We start from the raw sequence: 23,655 nt of genomic DNA, 5'->3' as shown, positions 1-23,655 counted from the left end.
CTTTGCCATTCAGCAAAAGTTAGAGGCAGCTGGCAACTTTCCAGTCTTCAGATGCCTGCCATAAGAACTTCCATGCTCACTGGGCTGCCTTCCCAGGCGCTCCTGTGAGGACAAGAGGAGCACAATCAATCTGTGGTCATCCTTGCCTATAGAGTGGGATGCTGTCTTAGCCCTGGATCACTACAGGAAGGAACACTGCCACAACCAGCTCTGTGCCGGGCTTCCTGCTGGTTGTGGAGAGCCCCAGTGGCCCTTGCTTTGCTTCACCTATTCTTTTGCATCCAGTAGTGGCTTGGCTTCTTAAAAATAATTTCAATTTCCTGGGCTGTGCCTGTCTTTTGCTTCCTTTTCAACTCTTCCAGCACCCTACAAGAATCTTTCACATCACTGATACAGCATAAGGAGTTATTCACAGTTTTTTTTTTCTTCCAAAGTGGTTCACCCATGTTCCTATATATCTCATTAAACTGAGGAGAATGTGAAGCTGTTTCAAGAAATATTGTCTAACTTCAAAATGGTCTTAAATGTAGTTTTGACCCATTTCTTTTCCTGAATATAGAGCGCATAAATCCAGTTTTTGAATGTCTAGTGTCATTTCAAACTTAAATGCACAGAGAACGAATCTTCTTCCTCCCCAACCTGTTTCTTTCATGTCTTGTCTCAATTAGCAGTGGAATCACACACATTTCTCAAAAAACCCTGGAGTCCTTCACAGTACCGCCACTACCCACCACTTAGGAATCTGATTAAGCTTCCCTTCCGCCTCCAAATTAAAAACTGTAACTTTCCATTTCTTAGCACCTCCACCGCCACAGTGGTCCCGCCAAGGGGTAGTAGTGAGTTGTGCTCCCTGCCTAGCCTGCTTTCGTTCTTCTCTCTTAGAATTTGTTTCCTGCACAACAGCCAGAGTGATCTTTTAAAACGTGCTAATCACATTTATTTGCTTGTTGGAATAATCCCAGTGCTTCAGCAGTGCACTGAAGAGAAAATAGAAACAATTTAGCACAGCTTTGAAGAACTTGTATCCATCTGCCCTCATCTCTTCTGTGCCGGGGGCCGGTCAAGCCCAGTCCTCTTTTTTTGTTCTTTATGACTAGAAGGCCATTACCCGAGCTCCTCTTAAGACTGGCCCCTTTCCAACAACCAGGTCTTGGCTCAAAAGGAAACACATCAGAAAAAATTGTGTTTATTTTATTATTTTTGTTTTGTTTTTGTTTTTTTCCCACTGGCCAAAGAATTGAGCCTTTCCCCGCGCTCTGTATCACAGTTACTGCGGATAGGCACTGGATACTGTTTCTTATGGCAATTGTTGTTATTAGAAGTAATCTTGTTTACTATCTTAATGTATATTTTCAATGTAATTGGTTATGAAAAGAACCTAGTGTAACTTCGTAAGGGAATGGCTGCGGCCAGGAGAGTCTGGGACAGAGAAGTCGTCTGTTCAGAGCGGTGATAGCTAGAAAACACACGTCTCCAGCTTTGCTCACTCCTGGGTACAACCAGTTGCTTTAACGTGCCCTGTGAACTTGGGAACTACACTCCTACCATGTCCACCCAAACAATATTTTGTAGCATCAATCTAGAGAGTTTTCCAGAACAGTGAATGACTATATGTAGTTGGCGATTTCAAGATCCTGTTACTGACACATAACACAAAATCACCGTCCAATGTCCTAGGCCAGAGGAGAACCATTAGTCAAGACCAGACAAACAAACAAACAAACAACAAAAACCAAAATATATTAATGCACTGCAAATGAAAACATGCAAATTGGTTCGTATGCACAAACATGCAATTGGTTTGTGCATATCAGAGGACATGGTGGGGAAGTGACAGGTAGGGCTGGCGACATGGAGCCCCTTCAGAATTTATTAAGCATTCCCAGAAGGCCTCTGGTGACTGTCCCCGCAGCCTGTTAAACCAAACTGGAACCCTGTAAATCAAACACTTGAAGAACTCATCCTGATAGAAGGACAGCAGTAAAATCAGGTTTCAGGGCTGGGAAGCACCTCTTTTAGACCAGCCACCAGTGTGATTAGATTTACTAGTGCAGACTGACCAGTCTGTGGGTGCTGTGGGTTTGGGGTTGGAACCACTCCTAGAAAGCCGGATTTAGATTGACAGAAGAGAAAACCAGTTTTGAAGAGGCTGCAACACAGAAGTTCCCAAAAGACAACAAAGTAGAAAGCAAAAGCGCTGTTGAGACCTCGCTCTTGCCAGCCCCTCAGGAGATGGTGGGTGGAGCAGGTGGGGCTGATGAGGAGGGTATTTCGGTGCCGAAGATAAAAAAGGGAGCCAAGGTTTTAAACACCTCAGCGGACTGGCCGCCTGCCCTTTAACCCACTCAAGGAATTCCAGAGCGAGTCCGACCGAAGTGGCTTCTGCCGGCCTGGCGTGGCTGGGTGCAGCCAAGTGCCCTCGCTGGTGGAGGCGCTTAGTGTAGGAGCGCTTGGAAAGGGTGGCCAGGACTGCCCTGGAGCCCGGCGCGCCGGTCCGCAGAGAAGGCCCGGCGGCCGCGGGCGCAGGAGGCGGCTCCCCGCCGGGCTCCCGTCCCCCGGGTCGGGCGGCGGCCCCGCCCTCGCCCCGCCCCGCCCCGCCGGCGCCGGCCGCGCGGACCCGCCGCGGTGCTCCGAGCGGAGCGCGCCGCGGAGGCCGGAGCTGGGCGCCTCCCCTGCGGCCCGCCGCGCGCCCGCCCGCCCCGGCTGCGCTCGGCCATCTTCGCCGCCCGCGCCCTCCCGCCGCAGCCCCGGCCGCGCGCCCCGCTCCCGCGCGCGGACTTCCCCGGAAAGTTTGGTGGCTCCGCTCGCCCGCCGCAGGCAGCCGCGCCGCGCCCCGCGTCCGCCAAACTTTGGGGCTCGCTCGCGCCATGAGCGCCCCTCCGCTGCTGCGGCCGCCCAGCCCGCTGCTGCCCGCCGCGGCCGCCGTGGCCGCCGCCGCCGCGCTGGTCCCGGGCTCCGGGCCCGCGCCCTTCCCGGCGCCCGGGGCGGCCCCGGCGGGGGGCATCTCGTTCCATCTGCAGATCGGCCTGAGCCGCGAGCCAGTGCTGCTCCTGCAGGACTCGTCCGGCGACTACAGCCTGGCTCACGTCCGCGAGATGGCTTGCTCCATCGTGGACCAGAAGGTAAGGTGCCCCGGGCCCGCCAACTTTGCAGCCGGCCTCGCCCGCGCCGCGCAGCCTGGCTGCATGCCCTCACCCCGGGCAATGCTCTGCCTGCCGCGCACTCCTCCCGGGACTGAGCCCCAGCCCTTCTTCCCTGGGACGTCTGCCTCTGCACCCCCTTTACCTCTTTTCCTCCGGTGACAGTTCAAGGAATCTTGCACTTCTCTCCTCGTGCTCCGGCATATGCTTCAGGCTTCCTGGCTGTCCCGACTCCTTCCTCTGGACCAGAGCCTACCTGGTGCCAGATCTGCTTTCCAGCGCCGGAGTTCTCTTGGGACAGCCCAGCTCATTTTCAGCAACGCTCCCTTCCACTCCATCCTCTTCTGAATTGATGCTGAGGAGTTCAGGGTGTGACCCGGATACCAGGACTTTCTCACCTGCCAATTTTTCAAAAACCAGTACTGCTTTTAAGAAAGGGTGATTGAGTAGGCCGGCTCTGAAAAGAACTGGGCACTACTGCTACCCAAGTCCCCCCTGGATGGAGTGCCACCTCTGCGTGAGCTTAGAAACAGTTTCCAACCATAAAACCTGAAATTTACAGCCTTTCTGGCTTAGTTTTCTGTAGACTGGAGTAGTGAGGCTCTGTGGTTGCTCTGCTTTTAAGTTTGCGGCTGTGGGACTCTGCCACCAAAGACTTGCTGGGGAAAGGCCCATACAGCTGGGCTAGGCCACCCATCACTGTTTCCGGTGTACTTTAGAATCTAAGTTATCTCCGTAGCCATGCAGAAGGATGCTTCGTGGAGAAAGGCAATGGAATGGAAGGGGGGAGGGCGCACGGCGGGCGCCACCCTTCAAAATATGAACCGCCAGGGTTCTGGGGGAGGAGAGAGAGGAGGCAGCTGAAGGTGCTGAATTTCAACTCTGGAGGGCTGACTGGCTACTTCTCACCTGTTAATTAGTCAAGAGCAGATTTCCTTAAGCTGTTCGGAACAAAGTGTGCTAAACTTTTGAGCGGTGTAAAAAGTGGTGCTGAACACAGAGGTCCTGGGGAAGACCTTCTGGGAGCAGGAAGTAAAAATTCTAGAGGCCAGACCCAAGTAACAGCGAGTGCCTCAAGTTTTCTTAATTAAAGGGAGTGATAGTTTATGTTTTGTAATTGGACTGTTCCTTGAAGTCTAACGATGGTACTGCATCCAGTCCCCTCTCTTCATCTAAGTTGTGAATAAACACGCACTGACTGTCTCACTATATAGCCTTTATTTCTGTTATGATATGGATTAGCTAATTAAAGAGCACTGGCACACAGGCATACACAACACATGGAGGGAAAATTTTCACAAAGCCCATTGGATCCTGTAAACATTTAACAGTAAATTCTGAAGAGGATGACATAGTGATAGAATATCCCAGTTGGGTTAGGTTCATATGGACAAACTTTGTTTTGAAGAAGAAGCATGGTCCAGGAGGTTTGGGTTAGGGCCTTGGCTAGAGGGTGAATTTCGGTTGACTCAGGGTGTTGCTACCTGTAGGGTGTTCTCAGGAGCCGGGGAGAGGTGTAGGCGAGAGCGCGCACTGGAGGCAGCAGGCTGGAGCATCCTCAGTAGGACGGGTAGGGAAGGTCCACTCAGGCGAAGCCTCCAGTAGATGACGAATTTACAGGTAAAACACTCAGTAATCTCAAAAGAGAGAGCCGTGGCAGCCGTGCCTTAAGTCCACGCTGCCATGCGGAGCGCGTATGGGAACAGCAAATGTGCTGCGACAGAAAGAAAACTGGAAAACAGTGAGGAGCTACTGAGACCTGAGCTAAGGCTTGGGGAGAGCTGGAGAAATGCTGGATAGAGAACAGCACCAGGCCCACTGGAGCTGTCTAAGGCGAATTCCTTTGTTGTGCTCATTTTATCGGTTTTCACCAAAAGAAAAGTTTGAAAAGTTTTCCTGGGATTGCCATTTATTTTTTTTAATGGCAAGATGAGAGATTTTAAAATGTGAATTTTAGTATTATGTATATCCAGAATTTTATAAGTAAAATATGCTAGGTCATGGGTCTAGACATCATCGATTATTCTATCATCGATTTACTAAATACCAATAACCCATCTATTATCTGTATTTTTATCATCATCTGTAATCCCTCCACCTATCTGTATCAGTCATACACTGATCACCTATCTGTTATTCAGATAATAAATGAAGCACAGGTAGATAGATATCTTCTATATCTATTTTGGGATATGTTATTTGCCTAGGCAGAAAGAAGGTTCTGAGAGTTCTGTGCTGTGTGACAGCAGGAGGGCAGCTTAGAGGTAAGGAAGTAGGAGGGGCCTTTTGTCCTTTGTTTCATGTTTTCTCCTACACTTTATGAAGACATTAACTGTGAGGAAGGATGATGAGAGAGAGAGAGAGAGACAGACAGAAAGAAAGGAAGAATGATGAATCAGAGAATATTAATATTAAAATGGGTGTTTGGGGTAGCAGGGTTTCAGGTCATTTATAATTTAGCCTTTAGGCTTTTCAATAGAAGATGCTCTTGATTTTCATAGCTCTTACCATTTATTACTTCAGTATTACAAAGCTTTTCGTCTAGTCTCTGTTCAAGAGCCCCCGAATACTAACATGGATGTTCCCAGCTTAACTTGTTAGACGTATTTGCTGACAATTCAGTTGATTTCAACAGTAATATTCATGAGACCTTCTCTGTGCAATGAGTACCTGAGGTGGACAGGGCTAAATAGGAGAGCTGCTTTGCCTGAGAAACTTGGCTTGAAGTTATTATTGTTGTGAAGAACTTAACAGTATAGTTTTCCCTCAATTGGCAGGTCCAGAAAATAGCAGGTATTTCATACTTGAAGAAATTAAATGATAATTCTACAGAAATACTTTTAAAGTGTTATGTTCAATTATTTTCTGAGTTATAAAAGTCACTAATAATTTTTTATCTGATTGTTTAATCTGAGATGATCTTTTTCATGGAAAAGTGTATGAATATACAAGATGTTATTAACTGTCCTTTTCGGATTCTGAGTTAAGGCCTTACAGTGTTGATTTATTTAATGTTTTTACTCCACATTTACATAGCATTGGGGGTTGGTCATATATAAAGATGTGTTCTTTAATCAGTCAGTGTGTATGACTTCTATTTTCACTTGAAACCCTGTGCCTTCTCTCATCAAATAAATATTGAATTTGCAGGATGAGAAGGAATTGTCATGAAGCAATGTACAGCATCTTAGAGGATGACATAGTTTGGGATCCTACAGATTACATACCTACCTTAGCATGCATCAACACACTGATGCGCACATACATTTGATACACATTGAATACACGATATACCATACAATTACGTGACTTCCTGTTAGTTCAGGTTTTATGTTTTTAAAAAGACAGCTGGGGCTTTGCTCTTGAGCGTCCTTACTTAGCACAATACCAACTATAAGACACCTAACCTAAACTTTACTCTTAACACTGAAATTAAAGAGTGAGCTTTAAAGTGGAAAACAGCTACCGGAGTAACACGGCTAGTGCCTTGGTCTGGTAGTTGTACTACTTTGCTTGCCATTGTTTTACTTTCTTAATTGTACATTGTTTTCTTAACAGTTGCTGTGCCCTTTTTAGCCCTTATAGTTACTTTTAGCTACTCCACCTTAAACAGATTGAGAGAACTGGTGGATCACCCCAGGGTGTGTAGGTAATAAAAACCTTTTAAATTAATGATGTTTTTTGGTGTATATTTTTGTTATAATTTTATTTTTGGACATGATGTATACTACTAATTTCTGATTTATTGATCAAGTGTAGAATTTGACATTTTACTAGGCAATTGTTAAATAACATTAACATGAATTTCAAATTTGAACTTATTTTCAAGCTTAGTTGCATAATAGGATTCCATTGGGGGTTATATAGTATATTGTGTCATAAATGCCCTGTACAGGTGAAGGATCCTTTATACAAAATTCTTATTCTGTGGGACTTTGGGTTCTTCTGGATGTTGTAATATTTATAACATGCCTAAAGAGATATCTTTAGGAGTAGACCCATGCTTAAATATATAATTAAATTATATTTTATTTATACTTTTAGTATTTCATTAAATCATTTTGACAGGTAGTAGTTGCATGGAACAGGTGTGGAATTTTCTACTTGACATTATGTTGGTGCTCAAAAGTTTTAGTTAGAAGATTTTGGATTAGGGGTTCTTAACCAGCGTGCACTGTGGTTGTTATGTATACATGTGTGCAGTGAATTCACACATGCTTTTGAAGCATAGATGAAGGGCTGGTTTTCTAGGCCCAGCTTCCTGAAATATTGTGTCATTCTTTATAGTGTGGACTTCAAGGCGTAGGGTTCATAATCTCCTGATACTCTGTCTCACAACACAGAGCAGCCACTCAGCTTGGTGTCTCTGTGTTACTACAGAGATATGTTAACCTTTTTTACAGGTGCAAATTGTGTCACAGATTTCACAGAACGAATAGTCTTATGACATGGAGAACAGTAAGCTTTACAGACTTTGTGGTGGGAAGATTTGGACAGTACACGGATTATTGAAGGCCATGAAGTTTAAGTTCAGGGTAAATGTGAAAGAACATAATTGCACTGTGTAGGGTGGTGCTGGCTGCATAGATTAGATTAGAAAAGTTTAATGCTTCCCCTGCAGTTCTGTACTCAATGGCAGTTTGCTGTCTAGTTACACTGAGTTTCTTGACACAGGCTGGAGTCACCTAGGAAGAAGGACTCTCAGTTGGGAAAAATGCCTCCATAAGACAGGGCTGGAGGCAAGTGTTAGTGCCAGTTCTTGATTAGTAGTTGATGCTGGAGTGATTGATGCCTATTGTGAGTGGTGCCATCCCTGAGAAGTTGGTCCTGGATTCTGTAAAAACCATGAGGGGCGAGCCAGGAGCAAGCCTCTGCATCAGCTCCTGCCTCCAGGTTTCTGCCCTGCTTGAGTTCCCGTCCTTACTTCCTTTGTTGATGGACTGTGATGTGGAAGTCCAGGCTGAAACAAACTCTTTCCTCCCAAGTTGCTTTTGGTCACAGTGCTGCATCAAAGCGTTAGAAATTCTAAGATGCTGGTCTTATCAGACTAATGTGACTGTTAAGGAAGATGACTATTTTGCCCATCATTATTACTTTTGCCCTAAGATTATTACACATAAGTTTCAAAAATCATTTTGTGCATGATTTTAAATGAACTGATTCAACTATGTGAATGTGTGTATGTCTATGAAAATATTGCTGTAAGCACTCTGACATTACTTTGCGTGTGAAGGTAACGTGTATAAAGTGTTAAAATCATTGGCTGATAAACAGATGTGCAATTGATGGTGTTGTTCATCACCTGAAGTTCTCATTTTATACTATTGTCTTGCTGGTGAGAGAAACGTGTAAGTAACATTCACTGTTAATAATGTGTGTGTGCGTGTGCCAGTGCTATCATCCATGTCCATCACAGGGGAAATATTAGCGTGCTTGGAATGAGTTGTCCAATCTTATCTTTTCAGAATTTCTCAAAGACTAGTGTATTTTCACTGTACCTCCAAGTTAACAAACAAACAAACAAACAAACAAACAAAAAAACCAAATGTATTTGCAGGTAAGCAAAAAGCAAGAAGTTTGTGTGTTAATCCACATACCATGGCTGAACTCAAATTGCATTTGAAGTAGATAAAATACAGACTTAACATAGGGTTGATAATGTGTTTTCTTATGTTTGTTTTTAATAAGTTGGGAACAGTAGTCAGCTTGGTTCATGTGTACAATAAGCCTGACTAGAAGCAAAAGTGTAGGAGGCTGTTACTTCCCTTTGATTTGGTCAGAAATTACTCTGTAGTGTAGTTTTAAAAATGGGCTTTCATTGTCTTGAACCATTTTGAAGGGTGCAGGGAGTTGGCACAATTTACAAGTTGGGCCTGATGGCATGGCCTTTTTTCTTCTAACGATAGGACATAAAAACTAAGGACAGTTGGCTCACTTATAGACAAAGTATTTTTCCTATATAAAGATATGTGAAAATTTCATAGATATTTTTCTGATATTGGCAAACAAATATTTTTGTATCATTAAAACCTAATAATGAATGACAACTTGAAGTTACTTGGCAACAGAAAACCCACATTATGCTGTTTCTTACTTTACTGGTCTCACATTAAAAACAAAACAAAACAAAACAAATAACTAAGTAAACAATCTCTTGAATTATGTGGGCCACACGTAATTGTGGAGTGCCATGTAATTTGGATATCTAGAAAGGTTAAAAATGATATAAATACACTGCATCTTCAGAAACAATTAAACCTGTCCAGATGTATAGTTTCCTGTTTAGAAGTTTCTCCCAAAGTTGCAAAATGTTGTTTGATTGAAGCCAGACAGTTGATACAGCAGCTTAGCAGTGTTGGCAAATACACTGCTTAGATTTTAAAATACTCAATCATTTGGGAGTTTTGTTGAACTTATTTTGGTGAAAAAGAGAAAAAATGTACCGGTTCCTGGTACATTGGCATCTGTTCTGACTAAGGCCCTGACTTATGAGGAATTTGTTGAATTTACTGCTTGTGTTTAGGCACAACTTCAAGAATTTCCAAGTGCTTCTCTCCTTAATTGTCAGTGGCCACTTTTTCATGCGTTTCACAAAGTGGTTGAGAAGAATGACTGTGATAATGAAGACATTAGTGAGAAGTAGGAATGTGCTTGACAAATTGCGTTTCTGATAACGTGAGGCTCTGCAGACAGTGTTATCTGGTCCACAAAAAGGCACATGCAAGATTAACTGAAACTGTTTCTGACTTATTTTGGAAAGAAATAAGTTCCATATGTGTTTTATATATGTATGTGCACACACACACCCACACCCACACCCCCACACACACACACACACACACACAGGTGCATATACCTGTATCCCTCACTGGTCCCTCTAGTTGAAGGATAGTGGCCACATGAGTGTTCATCCTGAGACCACTGCAGCTTGCTTTGGTGTACAATTTTCTTAAACTTTATTTTGATCATTCTTCTGAACCCGCATTTGCTGAGTTTAAAGGGCAACAAGATTGCTTATTTGGATGATGTAAATTTCTTACTGTCAAACTTGGTTTGGTAACATAAGTTTTGCTTAGGAATTGGCACCCATTTAGGCTTTGTGAGACAGTATTGACCTTGCTTTTCATGATGCCCTCAGACGGTCAAGGCCGGGGATGGACAGTGGGGAAGTGAGAATGAGGGCATTTAAAAATGTAGAAATAAACAGGCCATGTTAAATACCAAAGACCTGAGAAACGAAACATTGAGGAGTTGCCATTTCTTCACTCTCCAGGTATTATACTCTCTGAGCAGGTAACTACCACGACTTGGGGTGACTGGCATTTGAAGACATTTATAGCTGTGTGCATGTGCATATGTGTGCGGTGAATGCTGAGGCATGTGGGCCATGATGTGGGCCTAGAAATCACAGTTCAACTTTGTCAGTCCGTCATGCTCGTCAGAGCAGCTGGCCATGGGCTGGGAATCCTCCAGAGGAGCGCTGAACTTACAGAGGCAAGCTACCACGCCTGCCTCTCAGTGGGTTATGAGAGCCTGAGCTCTGCATCCAGTGCTTGTCTAACAAACACTCTGTCCTCTGAGCCATTTTCCCCTTCCAGATATTTAAGGCTTCTTAAGCAGAATTCACATGTGATGCTCACTTTTGCCTTCATTAGAACCAGTCTAAATCACTGGTTTTGTATCATTTGTTAAATAAACATTTGATATTTTGATGGATCTCAGTTTGAAACACATTTCTAAGCTGAGTTCCGTGCAGTTGAGCTGATCCTGCAGGGTTTCCCTTCTCACCCAGCTTCGTCAAGTTCATTTCCAAACACAGAAGGAACTCAGGAAAATAACCAATAAAAATTAAAGTGTAGGCAAAAGAGAACATATAGAAGATCTATAAATATATGAAAAATTACTATAATAATTGTATGTTATATATTATATATGCTATAATAGTATTTACTGTCATTTTGAACACTTCACATATCATGAAATGATTGAATTAAGCTAATTAACCTGTCCATATACTCGTATAGTTAACTTTTTGGTGATAAGGTTTAACACCTATCTTCAGTAATTTTCAGGAATACCATAATTGATAATTGTAGTAGATCTTCATAATTAACTCATTCTAGTGAATGGAAACTTTGTTCTCTTTGATTATTTTCTACTCATTCCTTTACATCCTCAGTTCTACTATTCTGCTTCCTGCTTCTGTGAATTAAACTTTGTAATTATTCAGCATACAAGCATAATGATGCAGCTTTCGCTTTTCTGTACCTGGCTTTTTTCACTTAACTCACATCCTCCAGGTTCATGCATATTGCTTCAAAATTGTGTGATTTCCTTATAAAAATTAATGGTATTCCTTCTTGCACTCTATCTCTCTGTGTGTTTTTGTGTATGTGTGTGTGTGGGGAGAGAGAGAGAGAGAGAGAGAATTTCTTTTTTATATTTTTAATCATCCAGTAGTCAGTGGACTCAGATTGATTCTATATTTTGCTTACTGTGAAAAATACTAAAATAAATAAGAGAGTGCAGATCACTCTTTGACACACTGATTTCATTTTCTTTTGATATATACCTGGGATTTTTTTTATTCTTATTCCTTTATGAACCTTTATACACGTTTCATGGTTGCTTTGCTGATTTTTGTCCCACCAACAATGGATGTAGGGCTCCATCTCCATATTCTTACCAACACTTGTTTATCGTATCTTTTTGATGGTAGCAGTTCCAAACAGGTCTGCAGTGATATAGTGTGAGTTTACACACCCCTGATGACTAGAGAGTAAACTTTTCATGTATTTATAGATCTTCTATATGTTCGCTTTTGCCTACACTTTAATTTTTATTGGTTATTTTCTTGTAACCAAAATCTTTGAGTTCTTTCTGTGTTTGGATATTACTCTTTTTAGTTTCTAGTTCTCTCTCACTGGAATGGCCCACTAGCTACGCACCTCTCAATTGTTGTAGTGCCATGTAATCCACATCAATTGTTATTATCGTTTACGTATATTATTTTAGTGTCACCGATAACCCATTAGATATTTATCTCTTTTTATCATTATAGAGCCATGCTATCTGGCTCAATGTTTCATTTTGCTTTGGCTCGGTTTTTTAGTGTTGCTATTAAAAATGTATGGAGGAATCTCTTGCTGTTGCAGTTGTAATGCACAAGCCCAGGGCATGCAAATTCTTTGGAACTGCAGCAATTCCTGCTCGTCTTGTCTTTTTGTAGTTGTTACTTAGCTTTCCTTTCAAGCTTAAGGCTTCCTGTCTATAAAATGGGGGCAGAACTCCCCAAAGGCTGTTAGCACTTGGAAATTATAAAATTAGGTGTGTCTGTAAAGCCCCAAATTGCTTAGCTAAGCAATGTGTTATTCCTTTCTTTAAAATTCCTCTTTGTTTAACCGTATAAAACACTCCTATACTGTAGATTTGCTATGATCATGGCTTGGTTCACAGCACATTTTTTTTTCTTTGTTTTCATCTATCAATGTAATGCTCCTATTGTGTTCTTTTAATTTTCTAAACTAAAGATTGGAAGGATGTGGCAATGTGTGACATGCCTTGACAGTGGAAACTTCCTTCAGAAAAAAAAAATCACAGAAATAGTAGGTGTTCAAAACTCAATTTAAGGAAAAAAAGTAATAGTCCTCTGGGAATATTTCAACCCTTTTTTCCCCTGTAAGTAAACAGTTGTTACAGAAATAATATACCTTCCCAGTTAGAAATCACTCAGCACATTTAGAGATTAATGTTGGAGAAGCTCTTTAGTATGATGCCTGTGGGCTCCGGCTAATGTCCAAAGAGGAGCTTGCTGAGAGTAGATTTTTACTAACATATAAATACCTTCAGCTTGTGCATTCCACACACAGTCATCCTTAAATCTTTTCTAGGTCCTGGACCCAGGTCACACTCTGAACAATTTAAACTGAAACAGGAGACTGCAAATTTGGCCACTTGGACAGATGGGAAATTTACACAGCAAAGATGTGGCCAGAATTATTTCCTAAGTACACCAATGTTTTTCTTTTCTTTTTAAAAATATTTATTTGTTTTTTTATTAAAATTTATTCACTTTGTGTCCCAGCTGTAGCCCCCTCCCTTGTCTCCTCCCAGTCCCACACTCTCTCCCTCTTCTTCTCCTATGTCTCTCCCCTAGTCCACTGATGGTAAGGTCCTCTTCCCCTTCTATCTGACCCTAGCCTATTAGGTCTCATTAGGACTGGCTGCATTGTCTTCTTCTGTGACCTGTCAAGGCTACACATTCCCCCCACCTTAGGGGGAGGTGGTCAAAGAGCCAGCTATTGAGTTCATGTCCCTGTTCCCCTTACTAGGGTACCCAAGTGGAGACTGAGCTGCCATAGGTTACACCTGAGCAGGGGTTCTAGGTTATCTCCATGCATGGTCCTTGTTTAGAGTATTGGTCTCTGCAAAGACCCCTGGGCTTTTTGGTTCTGTTGTTCTCCTTGTGGAGCTCCTGTCCCCTCCAGGTCTTTTTATCTCCCCCTTCTTTTATAAGATTCCCTGCACTCTGCCCAAAGATTGGCAATGAGTCTCAGCATCTGCTTTGATATCCTGCTGGGTAGAGTCTTTTAGAGGCACTCTGTGGTAGGCCCCTGTCCTGTTCCCTCTTCCGATGTCTATCCTGTTTGCCTTTCTGAGTGAGGATTGATTATCTCATCCAGGGTCCTCCTTCTTGCTTAGCTTCTTTAGGTGTACAGATTTTAGTATGTTTATCCTATATTATATGATGATATGATAGTATAAATGAGTGACACCAAACATTCTGCCAGAGAACTCCTATAGCTGATAAACACCTTCAGCAAAGTGGCTGGATACAAAATTCACTCAAAAAAATCAGCAGCCCTCCTGTATACAAAAGACAAAAGCACTGAGAAGGAAATTAGGGAACTGACACCCCTCAGGATAGCCACAAATAGCATAAAGTATCTTGGTGTGACTCTATTCAAGCAAGTGAAAGACCTGTTTGAAAAAAGCTTCAAGTCTCTGAAGAAAGAAAAAGAAGAAGATATCAGAAGATGGAAATGTTTTTCTTTTCAAATAGTTGTCATCTAGGTTTTTCTTGTCCACCTGTGATTTATGTTTTCCTAAATAAATGCACAGGGTACTTAATGAGTGAGTGCCCTGAGTTAAGGTGATTTTGTAATGCTTCCTTGAGCCATGTTCTTTGACATAGGGATGGACCTAATGTCTGGTTGTTGTCTCCTTTTGTTATGTGTGTACTGTTTGGAAGTCAATCTTTGTGAGTAAACGTTAGCAGAAACTTTTTCAGCAATCTTGAAGTGCGATCAGATATAGGGTTTTCTTTTTTTCCTGTTTTTGATGTGTCTGCTTAGGACACTGCCCGTCTTCCAGGCATTCAGTACTCCTCTGGTTGATTCCACTTTGTGTAACTTATTATTCCTAAGCAAGTTTATTGGTAAATCCTTTAAAGCGTCAGTTTTACTTCTTCAACATTGTGATATGAGCCAGACATGGTTGCTTTCAAGCCTGTAGTCTCAGCACAGCCAGGAGGTGAAGGCTGGAGGAAAAAAAGTTCAGAGTCATTTTTAGCTGCGTATAGATTCCATAATCCATCTGGGCTAGGTACCCTGTGTGAAACAACAAAGAAAAACAACAATAGGTTAGAAGGTCTCTGAATGTCATCAAAGTCATGTTTGAGGTGTTTAAAAAAAGAACAGTAGTTGTACTAAAAAAAAAAAACATTTTTTTCAACATGAAAATTATATATCATTAAATTGGTTTGTTTTTTAATTTTTTAAAAATGGTTCAAGTTATCCTAAAGTAATATATATTTAAAACATTTATTTTTTGTATATAAATAGGTACCTCAGTGTATGTATGTGTATAACATGTATCCCGGGACCCACAGAGATCAGAAGACTCCCTGAACTTACTTACAGAGAGTTGTAAGCCTCTAGATGGATGCTGAGAACCAAACCCGAGTCATCTTCAGGAACACCAAGTGCTTTCAACTGCTGAGTCATCACTACAGCCTGTAATGATTTTTATTTGGCTTAAAATTTATTCAGCCAAATTTCACATTGGTATACATTTCAGACTTGCTCATGTATCCGAATAGTTTCAATTAATAATTAAAAAATAACCCATTAGGTTACACTGTCAGTTTTGGACATAGCAAAAAGTTAAAGCCTTTTTAGAAGTAATTTAATCAGTTATGTTAATGGTATAACCATGGGGGTTACTTTGAATGATTCTCTTTGTTTCAAATGGGTGTTCATAACCAGAGAGAGTTAAGTTCTGGAGATTTTAACTGGATGAACTAGGTAATCTATCACAGATGAAATGTTTGTTGAGGGAAATGTTTCTCAGTGTCTTATCAATTACCCCTTTTAACTACAGAGGTTATTGTCAATGGAAGGCTGGAAGTTAGGAGCATTTGCTAGGTAAGGCCCAGGTTTTGTTCCCAGCACCCACAATGGGTGGCTTAATACTGGCTGTAACTCTGAATGTATGGGGATTTGACATCATTGACCTCTGTGAGCATTCACGCTTCAGTGAATCATCTCCGTCTCCCAACCAATGAAAAAAAATAACATATATTTTGGCTGGAGATTTGGCTTCAGAGTCTAATACTATCTACTCTTCCATAGGATCCAAGATACTATAGTACCTACATTATATTGCTTATAACTACCTGTTAGCTCCAGCTCTATGGAGATCCTCTTCCTGCTTCTAGGGACACATATGACATATACTCACACAGTCAAATAAATATATACATATATGAGCTCTTCATGTTATAATAATGACCAGCCTGGAAAATCCATGCCTATTGGTTCAATAATGACATCATCATCATGGCAGTAACCAACTTATTTTTGAATGGAGGCAAGGTTCAGAAAATAAGAGCTTGTAGAATGCTCAGCCACAAAGGTACCACCAACCCCTCAGATGGCTCAGGGAGCATTTCAGAAGAGTAGGTAAAAAGACTGTAAGAGTCTGAGGTGGTGGATGACTTCAAGGAGAACAGCTACAAATATGAATTTATTTCAGCTTCAATAGCATACACCAGACCAAACCTTACCAAATTCAGTAAAGAGAGGAGTTGGGCATAGAATCTCATCCCAAGCTTTGTAGTGATTGGCTTTGTAGTGATTGTTAACATCTAGAAGGAGAGATAGTTTTCCTCCAGGAAGGTGCCCTGGTAAGTTGACCATTATCCAGTTAAAAGACGTATATCCAAGACTGGGAAACAAATTGGCCTTGAAAGTTTTAAAAATAAGAAAACACAAAAACGGGTTGGTAGGGGAAGGTAAGGGGCGACAAAAAAACTTAAAAAAAAAAAAAGGAAAAGAGAATAGCTGTAAACTTGAGTCCTCGAGTCCTGGAAAGATTCTTGGGTGGTGCCACAGTTCTTATTTTTACTCCAAGTGGCTGCATTCTTCTCAGAGCTGCAGGGTGTTAGGACCATGCTTCATCGAGGGTGGCTTATCAGGAATCGGGGACATCTGGCACAGGAGGCTAGGAGGAACTGGGAGATGCCTAAGTGACTTCTTTGATACAGAACTCAGATCATTGGGGTAGGACAGGAGACTCCTCAGCTCATAGTAGGAGAAAGCTGTTTACCAGTTTCCATAAATCCTGAGATGCTAAGGTGGCTTTGGTCTTAGCATCCTGGAAAGGACTGCTCATCATTCCTCCTGTAGAAAGCTCAGCTAACACCATTGATGGCCAAAGAGTTCTAATGATTAGAGGTGGCTTAGACTACCATGACCTTCAGCATAGTGGAGCCGAGTATCAAGTCCACCTGACCTTGAGCAGTGTTTGGTGTGAAAGCATGGTCATAAGCAGAACTAAGCTGGTGAACTTCAGGTACTCATGCTGTCTCACCCGTTTTACTTGCTGGGGTTCTGGAGATGGAATTCTGGCTGTCAAGCTTGGCAAGCAAGCACCATTACCTTCAGAGCCGGGTTGCTGGCTCACACTTTGGTGTTTTGTCTTATTTTTTTGAGACCAGATCTCTCCAGGGGGCCCAGGGTTTCTTGATTAGGCTAACCTGGATTTCCAGGAAACTGCCTCCTCAGCTCTGGGATCAGATCCGAGCCCATTACAGTTGGCAAAGTATGGCTCTTAGTGTCATAGTAATGGTACTGGATGGCAGGGGGGAGGGGTGCTGGCAACATTTGTACTCTTCTTGAATTTCATCAGCAGGATTGTCTCCCATTCAATAATGGAGAGACAGCAAGCAGAAGGGGAGGTCTAGGAAGTTCTGTTTTGTAATTTGCTGAGTGTGCCTTGTGTGAACTATCAGCAACTCCATGATGGCTGCCTGGGAGGGTTGGGGAAGAGCTTGTCTCTGGAGCATTGGCTCATAGTTGACAGAGTTCCAGGGCCTCCTCTGGAAAATTCCATGGAGTGGCAGAGGACCTTGAGCTGGCAGTTCTCCTGGTACAGTGGCCAATGGGAGAGAGCCTCCAGGAACGAAACCTGCATTTTGTCTGTGCAGACTGGAGCTCAGCTTCTTCATGTTTGTCATTTCCAGTTCTCAGAGCAGACCTCTGCTCTGGTCATTCATTCCCATTTTAACAAACGGCCAAATCAGTTACCTAAAATTATATATCTCGTGGGTAAAAACTTGCCTCCTTCTGACCTTCAGGGCTTGATCAGTAGCTGGAATGACATAGCCTTGTACAGAGGTTATAGGATTATCAGTTGGTGTTTGTGTGAGTGTGTGCACACGTGTGCATGCATAGGCTTCCACTAATTTTTCAATTACATTGCTTGAAATTGACTTAAAAAAGTATGTTAGCTTTAATAGTGTGGTGTGATATGTAAGTTTCAACTATTTGTAGTACAGAAACCTTGTTTCATTTGGAATTCACATCCAAGTTAGTGGTCTCTGGGAATCCTAGTGACTTTGAAGGCAAACCTGAGAAGGATGCCGAGTGGCAGACCTCTCCAGCCCAGACCGTCGGCACTATTACTTGGTGTTAGAAGCCGTAGGAATAGGCTCCGTTTAGGATAGTGGTGTTTTGGAGAGAGATGGTTGCCTACTGCACTCCTACCGTTGTCAGTAGGACGTTTGTTTGGCTTGGTTTGGTTTTCAGTAACTCATGTATGTGCAGTAGAATTGATTTGGCGTATGCTGCCATTTCACAGTAATCATAACAACAAAACCTCAGAACTGTAGGATGGTTAATCCTCATCCATCTTTAAAATGCCAGATGCCATGGACTTTGATCTAAAGACACTCTGTGTGAGATAATTAGGTTGTTGGTCCAGGAGTGTTCCGGAGTATGCTTATGGTCAGGCTTTGTACTTCTCATTGTGCTTCAGGGTAGTAGAAATACAGCCTCTGGCTGCCAATGTAAATCAGTGAAATGGATTGTTCTTGAATGGTGCACTGAGCCTGAGCAGACTTTACGAAATAATGAAGGGTCCTGAAAGAAGGGCCTTGCAGAAGGTGTGTTGGCGTCCCCTTCTGAGGATCATGCTCTCCATATGTCTGTCATGAATTTGTGTTTGCCAGCTTGCTAGTGTCAATAGGGAGTGAACACCTCCTCCATAAATGTATTCCCTACTGTGCACGATCAGTCACAAGCCAAGTGGGAAACTAACTTCCATTATTCTGAGTGTGAAAAGCCTATATTCCTGTGACTGTGTGTAGGGCTAAGACCAGCACTTCTTTTGTAGCCTTAATATACCACTGTCAGGCTTTACAAAATCTAGCTACACTGCAGGCAGACATGATTTGATGTAAATGACAACCAGAGTTTAATTAGGTTCATTTCTAAGCATTTCTGCCCTGAATGACACAGCGCACAGCAAAGATGTAGGAAATATTGTTTCTTTTTGCTGTATTTGTCTGTGTGTGGGTATTTGCACAGACTGTAGAGGCCAGAGGTGTCAGGTCTCTCGGGTCCAGGGTTACACATAGTTGTGAGGTATCCGACATGGATGCTGGGAACTGAACTCTGGTCTTCTGAAAGGGCAGTGGGAACACTTAACCACTGAGCTGTCTCTTCAGTCCATGCTCGGGGCTTTGAAAGCTTCAGTACAATGGATAAATTATATGAAGAATTCTCTTTTGTTATAACTCAGTGGTAGCTAACCAAGCAGGGTGTGCAGCTCTTCTAAACTAGATTTCCTAGATGGTTTCTAGTCAAGGGCTGCCTTGTAAGCCTTGTGTTCAGATCCCTATCCTCAGGGGCTAAGAGCACTGTCTGCTTTTTCAGAGGTCCTGAGTTTGATTACTAGCAGGCACAGGGTGGTTCACAACCATCTATAATGGAATCTGATGCCATCTTCTGTCATGCAGGTGTACATGCATATAGAGCATTCATATGCATAAAAATAAATAAATGTTTACATTTTTAATTTTTTTATAATTTATTCACTTTATATCCTAATTATAGTCCTTTTCCTTGTCTCCTGGTCCCACTCTCCTTCCCTCTTCTCCCTTATCTCCCTTCCCTAGTCCACAGAAAGGGGGAACCCTTCTCCCCTACCATCTGAACCTAGTCTATCAAGTTTCATCAGTACTGCTTCTTCCTCTGTGGTATGGCTAGGCCGTCCCACTACAGGGAAGTGATCAGAGAGCAGGCATAAGAGTCCATGTCAAAAACAGCCCCTGCACCCCTTACTAGGGAACCCACATGGAGATGGAGCTGCCTATGGGCTACATCTGAGGAGGGGGTCTGGTCCTCTCCATGCATGGTCCTTGGTTCGTGTATCAGTCTTTGCAGGCCCCTTAGGGCCCAGTTTTAAGATCTTCACCAACTCTTCATCAAGCAGAGGGTTAATATTCCAAAATATATAAAGAACTCAAGAAATTAAACACCAACAAAACAAATAACCCAATCTAAAAAAATGGAGTATAAAACTAAACAGAGAATTCTCCACAGAGGAATCTCAAATGGCCAAGAAGCACTTTAAGAAATGATCAGTGTCATTAGCCGTCAGGGAAATAAAAATCAAAGCTGCTCTGAGATTCCATCTTACATCTGTCAGAATAGCTAAGATCAAAAACTCAAGTGACAAAAACTCAAGGTAAGGATGTGGGAATACTCTTCAATTGCTGGTGGGAGTGAAAACTTGTACTTGGAAATTGATCTGGCACTTTCTCAAAAAACTAGGAATAGCCATGTCTCAAGACCCAGCTGTACCACTGCTGGACATATACCCAAAAGATGCTCCACCATACCACAAGGACATTTGCTCATCTATGTTCATAGCAGCTTTATTTGTAATGGCCAGAAACTGGAAACAGCCTAGATGTCCCGCAACCAAAGAATGGATAAAGACACTGTGGTACATTTACACAATGGAATACTACTCGGCTATTAAAAACAAATAAATCATGAAATTTGCAGGCAAATGGATGGAACTAGAAAAGATCATCCTGAGTGAGGTAACCCAGACCCAGGAAGACACACATGGTATATACTCATTTATAAGCCGTTATTATCCATATTATAAAAGATAAATGTACTAAAATCCACAGACCTAAAGAAGCTAAATAACAAGGAGGACCCTAGGGAAGATGCTTAGTTTTTGTTCAGAAGGGAAAATACAATAGACATTGGAAGTGGTAGAAGAGAAAGAACAGGACCGGAGACTACCATAGGTGTCCTCTGAAAGGCTCCACCTGGCAGGGGATCAAAGCAGATGCAGAGACTCACAGCCAGACTTTGGGCAGAGCACAGGGAGTCTTTTTCTTTATTTTTATTTTTCTTAATATTAGTTACAGTTTATTAATTTTGTATCCCAGCTGTATCCCACTCCCCCATTCCCTCCCAATCCTACCCTCTCTCCCTCATCTCCTTCCACAGATAGGGGAGGACCTACCTCCTCCTCTGAGTCTTATGGGAGATGGGGGATAGACAGATCCGGAAGGGACAGGAGCTCCACCAGGAGACCAACAAAGCCAGTAAAAAAATAAACCTTAAAAAAAAGTCAGTGCACTGATGGTACTGTTTTGCCCTCTGTGTCATGGAGGTTTCTCTTTATTTCTGCTGTCATAGGATTCTTTTAACCTTTATTTTTGTTATTAAATTCTAAGGGGTTTCCAGTAAAAACTTGAAAATAAAAAGCAAAACCTTGTTCATGTGAGGCTGTTTTGCCAAGCCATCTTTGTACACTTAAAGTTAAAACTTGTAGAATTTATTTTTGTTCAAAAGCATCAGATTATTATAAAGGTTTATTTTATAGAAATTTCTTAGAATAAACTTGAAAAAACAAGTACATATTAAAGTATTTCCTTTTTGTTTTAGAATACTGCCTTTTTAAAGAGTTATTTTCAGTTCCGTGTCTGCATTTGTGTATAGGTATGATCAGGTGAGTGCAGGCGCCCACAGAGGCTAGAGAATTTGATTTCCCCAGGAACCAGAGTTACAGGCCACTGGGGTCAGTCTGACAGGATTGCTGGGAGGAGGAGCATATGGTCTTAACTGCGGAAACATCTTTGTCCCAGAATGCTGTCTTGGACCAAAAGTTTATGGATAGCCTAGTTTAGAATTCATATCATTAACTATTTGAGATGGGAATCTCATTTTGAATGCAAATTAAACCAAAATACTACAACATATGTATATTTTTGTATCAAATATTTTGCTATAGTGATAGTTCATTCTGCCTCTATTAAGTAAAATAGCCTGTCTTTTTAGTTTCAGACCATTGGCAGCTACCACAAGGATCAAATATACATGCATATACAGAAGACAAACTCTTTGGTAACTTCATGCTGTTTTTTTATTTTTTTATTTTTATATTCTCTTCACTAGATAAACTAGAGCAAGGTCAGTAAACAGGGAAAATCTGCTGAGGAATACACTGAATTGTTTAGAAAATTGTTTTTTATTTGAAAAAAAATGATATAGCATTTTGTAAATTGCTTTGTTCCATAAGAACAATAATGCTCCTTATATATTTACAGACTCAGCCTAGATAAAGAAACATATGACTTTTGCCTATTGCTGCACACTTGGTTTCTGTTGAGAAATGCACTGTTGAAGTAAAAATATTAGCACTCATGGGTTTGGAAGTCATGTTATGAAATGTAGGTGAGTAGTCAGCAGCCGCTTGATTTTGTATAATCACCTCCATGTGTTATTTTCCCCAAATGGAAATTTATAATTCTACTTCAATTAAACAATTATCTTTTTCATTTATTTTGAAAATTACTGAAGCATGCTATAGGTGAAATCATGGTCCTTAAACACGTTTTCACCTTAATCCTGGGAGCCTTTTATAACAATGCTACCTTTTATAACAAGAGGGTACTTGCTGATGTGATTAGGATTTTTGAACAAAGAATATTCTCTGGATATTCTGCTGAATCTAGGCCACATGTGCGCTTTCTGAATGTGAACGGTCTTCCATTTTGGGTGGGACTGGAAGACTGGAGCCGGCCATGCGAAGAGCATGAGGTACTGGATTCCCTGTTGCTGACTTGAAGTGGAAAAGATAGGAACCAAGGAAAACTGGAGTCTTTTAGAGAGGAAAACAGAAGTTGGATCCATTAACTACTACGAGATGTGACAATGGTCACAGGAGATTGGACTGCCTTGAGGGAGGGAAAATAGGTCAAAGGATACAGTCAATACTAGACCCTAAATACTAGAGATTTCTCCTTTAGAATCCCTGGAGAAAGCATACCTTGATATTAGGTTAGGGAACAAGCAGTTAATGTTTTTGATTCCTAGACATGTGAAAGAAGTCATATTGTGGTGGTTGGCTAGAGCAGCAATAGAGGATGAATCTGTCACATTCACTGCAGATGAACTAAGAAATTCAGATTATCTTTGAGGTGAATCACACCTCTCAGTTAAACACAGCTAGCATTTTGGCTACTATCTTTTTTTTTTCACCAGAGGTTTTTTTATTTTTTTATTATTAGTTACATTTTATTAACTCTATATCCCAGCTGTATCCTGCTCCCTCATTCCCTCTCAATTCCACCCTCCCTCCCTCATCTCCTCCCTGCCCTTTCCAAGTCCACTGATTAGGGAGGACCTCCTCCCCTTTCATCTGACCCTGTTTTATCAGGTATCTTCAGGACTGGTTGCAAAGTCTTCTTCTGTGGCCTAGCAGGACTGCTCCACCCTTGGGGGGTGAGGAGGTCAAAGAGCTTGCCATGGAGTTCATGTCAGAAATAGTCCCTGTTCCCCTTACTAGAGAAAACCAATTGGTTACTGAGCTACCCTGGGCTACATCCGAGCAAAGGTTCTAGGTTATATCCATACATGGTCCTTGGTGGGGTATCAGTCTCAGAAAAGACCCCTGTGACAGATACATTTGGTCCTTGTGGAGCTTCTATCCTCTCTACATCATGCTAACTCCTCCTTCTTTCGTATGATTCCCTGCAATCTGCTGAAGGTTTGGTTATGAGTTAGTATCTGCTTTGATACACTGCTAGGTAGAGTCTTTCAGGGGCCCTCTGCAGAAGGCTCCGTCCTGTTACTTGTTTTCTCTTATGTCCAATGCCCATCCCATTTGTCTTTCTAAGTGAGGATTGATCATCTCATCCCAGTTC

General features: G+C 42.0%; 1 protein-coding gene across 2 annotated transcripts in view; it reads left to right on the top strand.

Annotated features, from left to right (window-relative positions):
- Nucleotides 1-2,605: 2,605 nt before the first annotated feature.
- Prkd1 (protein kinase D1) overlaps nt 2,606-23,655 on the top strand; it is a 352,137-nt gene continuing 331,087 nt past the window's right edge. For both annotated transcript variants that reach the window (XM_060387453.1, XM_060387452.1), the window contains exon 1: nt 2,606-3,122. In XM_060387453.1, coding sequence (XP_060243436.1) covers nt 2,868-3,122 — 255 coding nt within the window. In that variant the 5' untranslated portion in view covers nt 2,606-2,867. The remainder of the gene's footprint in view (nt 3,123-23,655) is intronic.

Source organism: Meriones unguiculatus, chromosome 7, assembly GCF_030254825.1.
Source record: "Meriones unguiculatus strain TT.TT164.6M chromosome 7, Bangor_MerUng_6.1, whole genome shotgun sequence".
Lineage (NCBI taxonomy): Eukaryota > Metazoa > Chordata > Mammalia > Rodentia > Muridae > Meriones > Meriones unguiculatus.
Note: the sequence above shows the minus strand (reverse complement) of the source record. Positions and strands in the feature narration are given on the sequence as shown.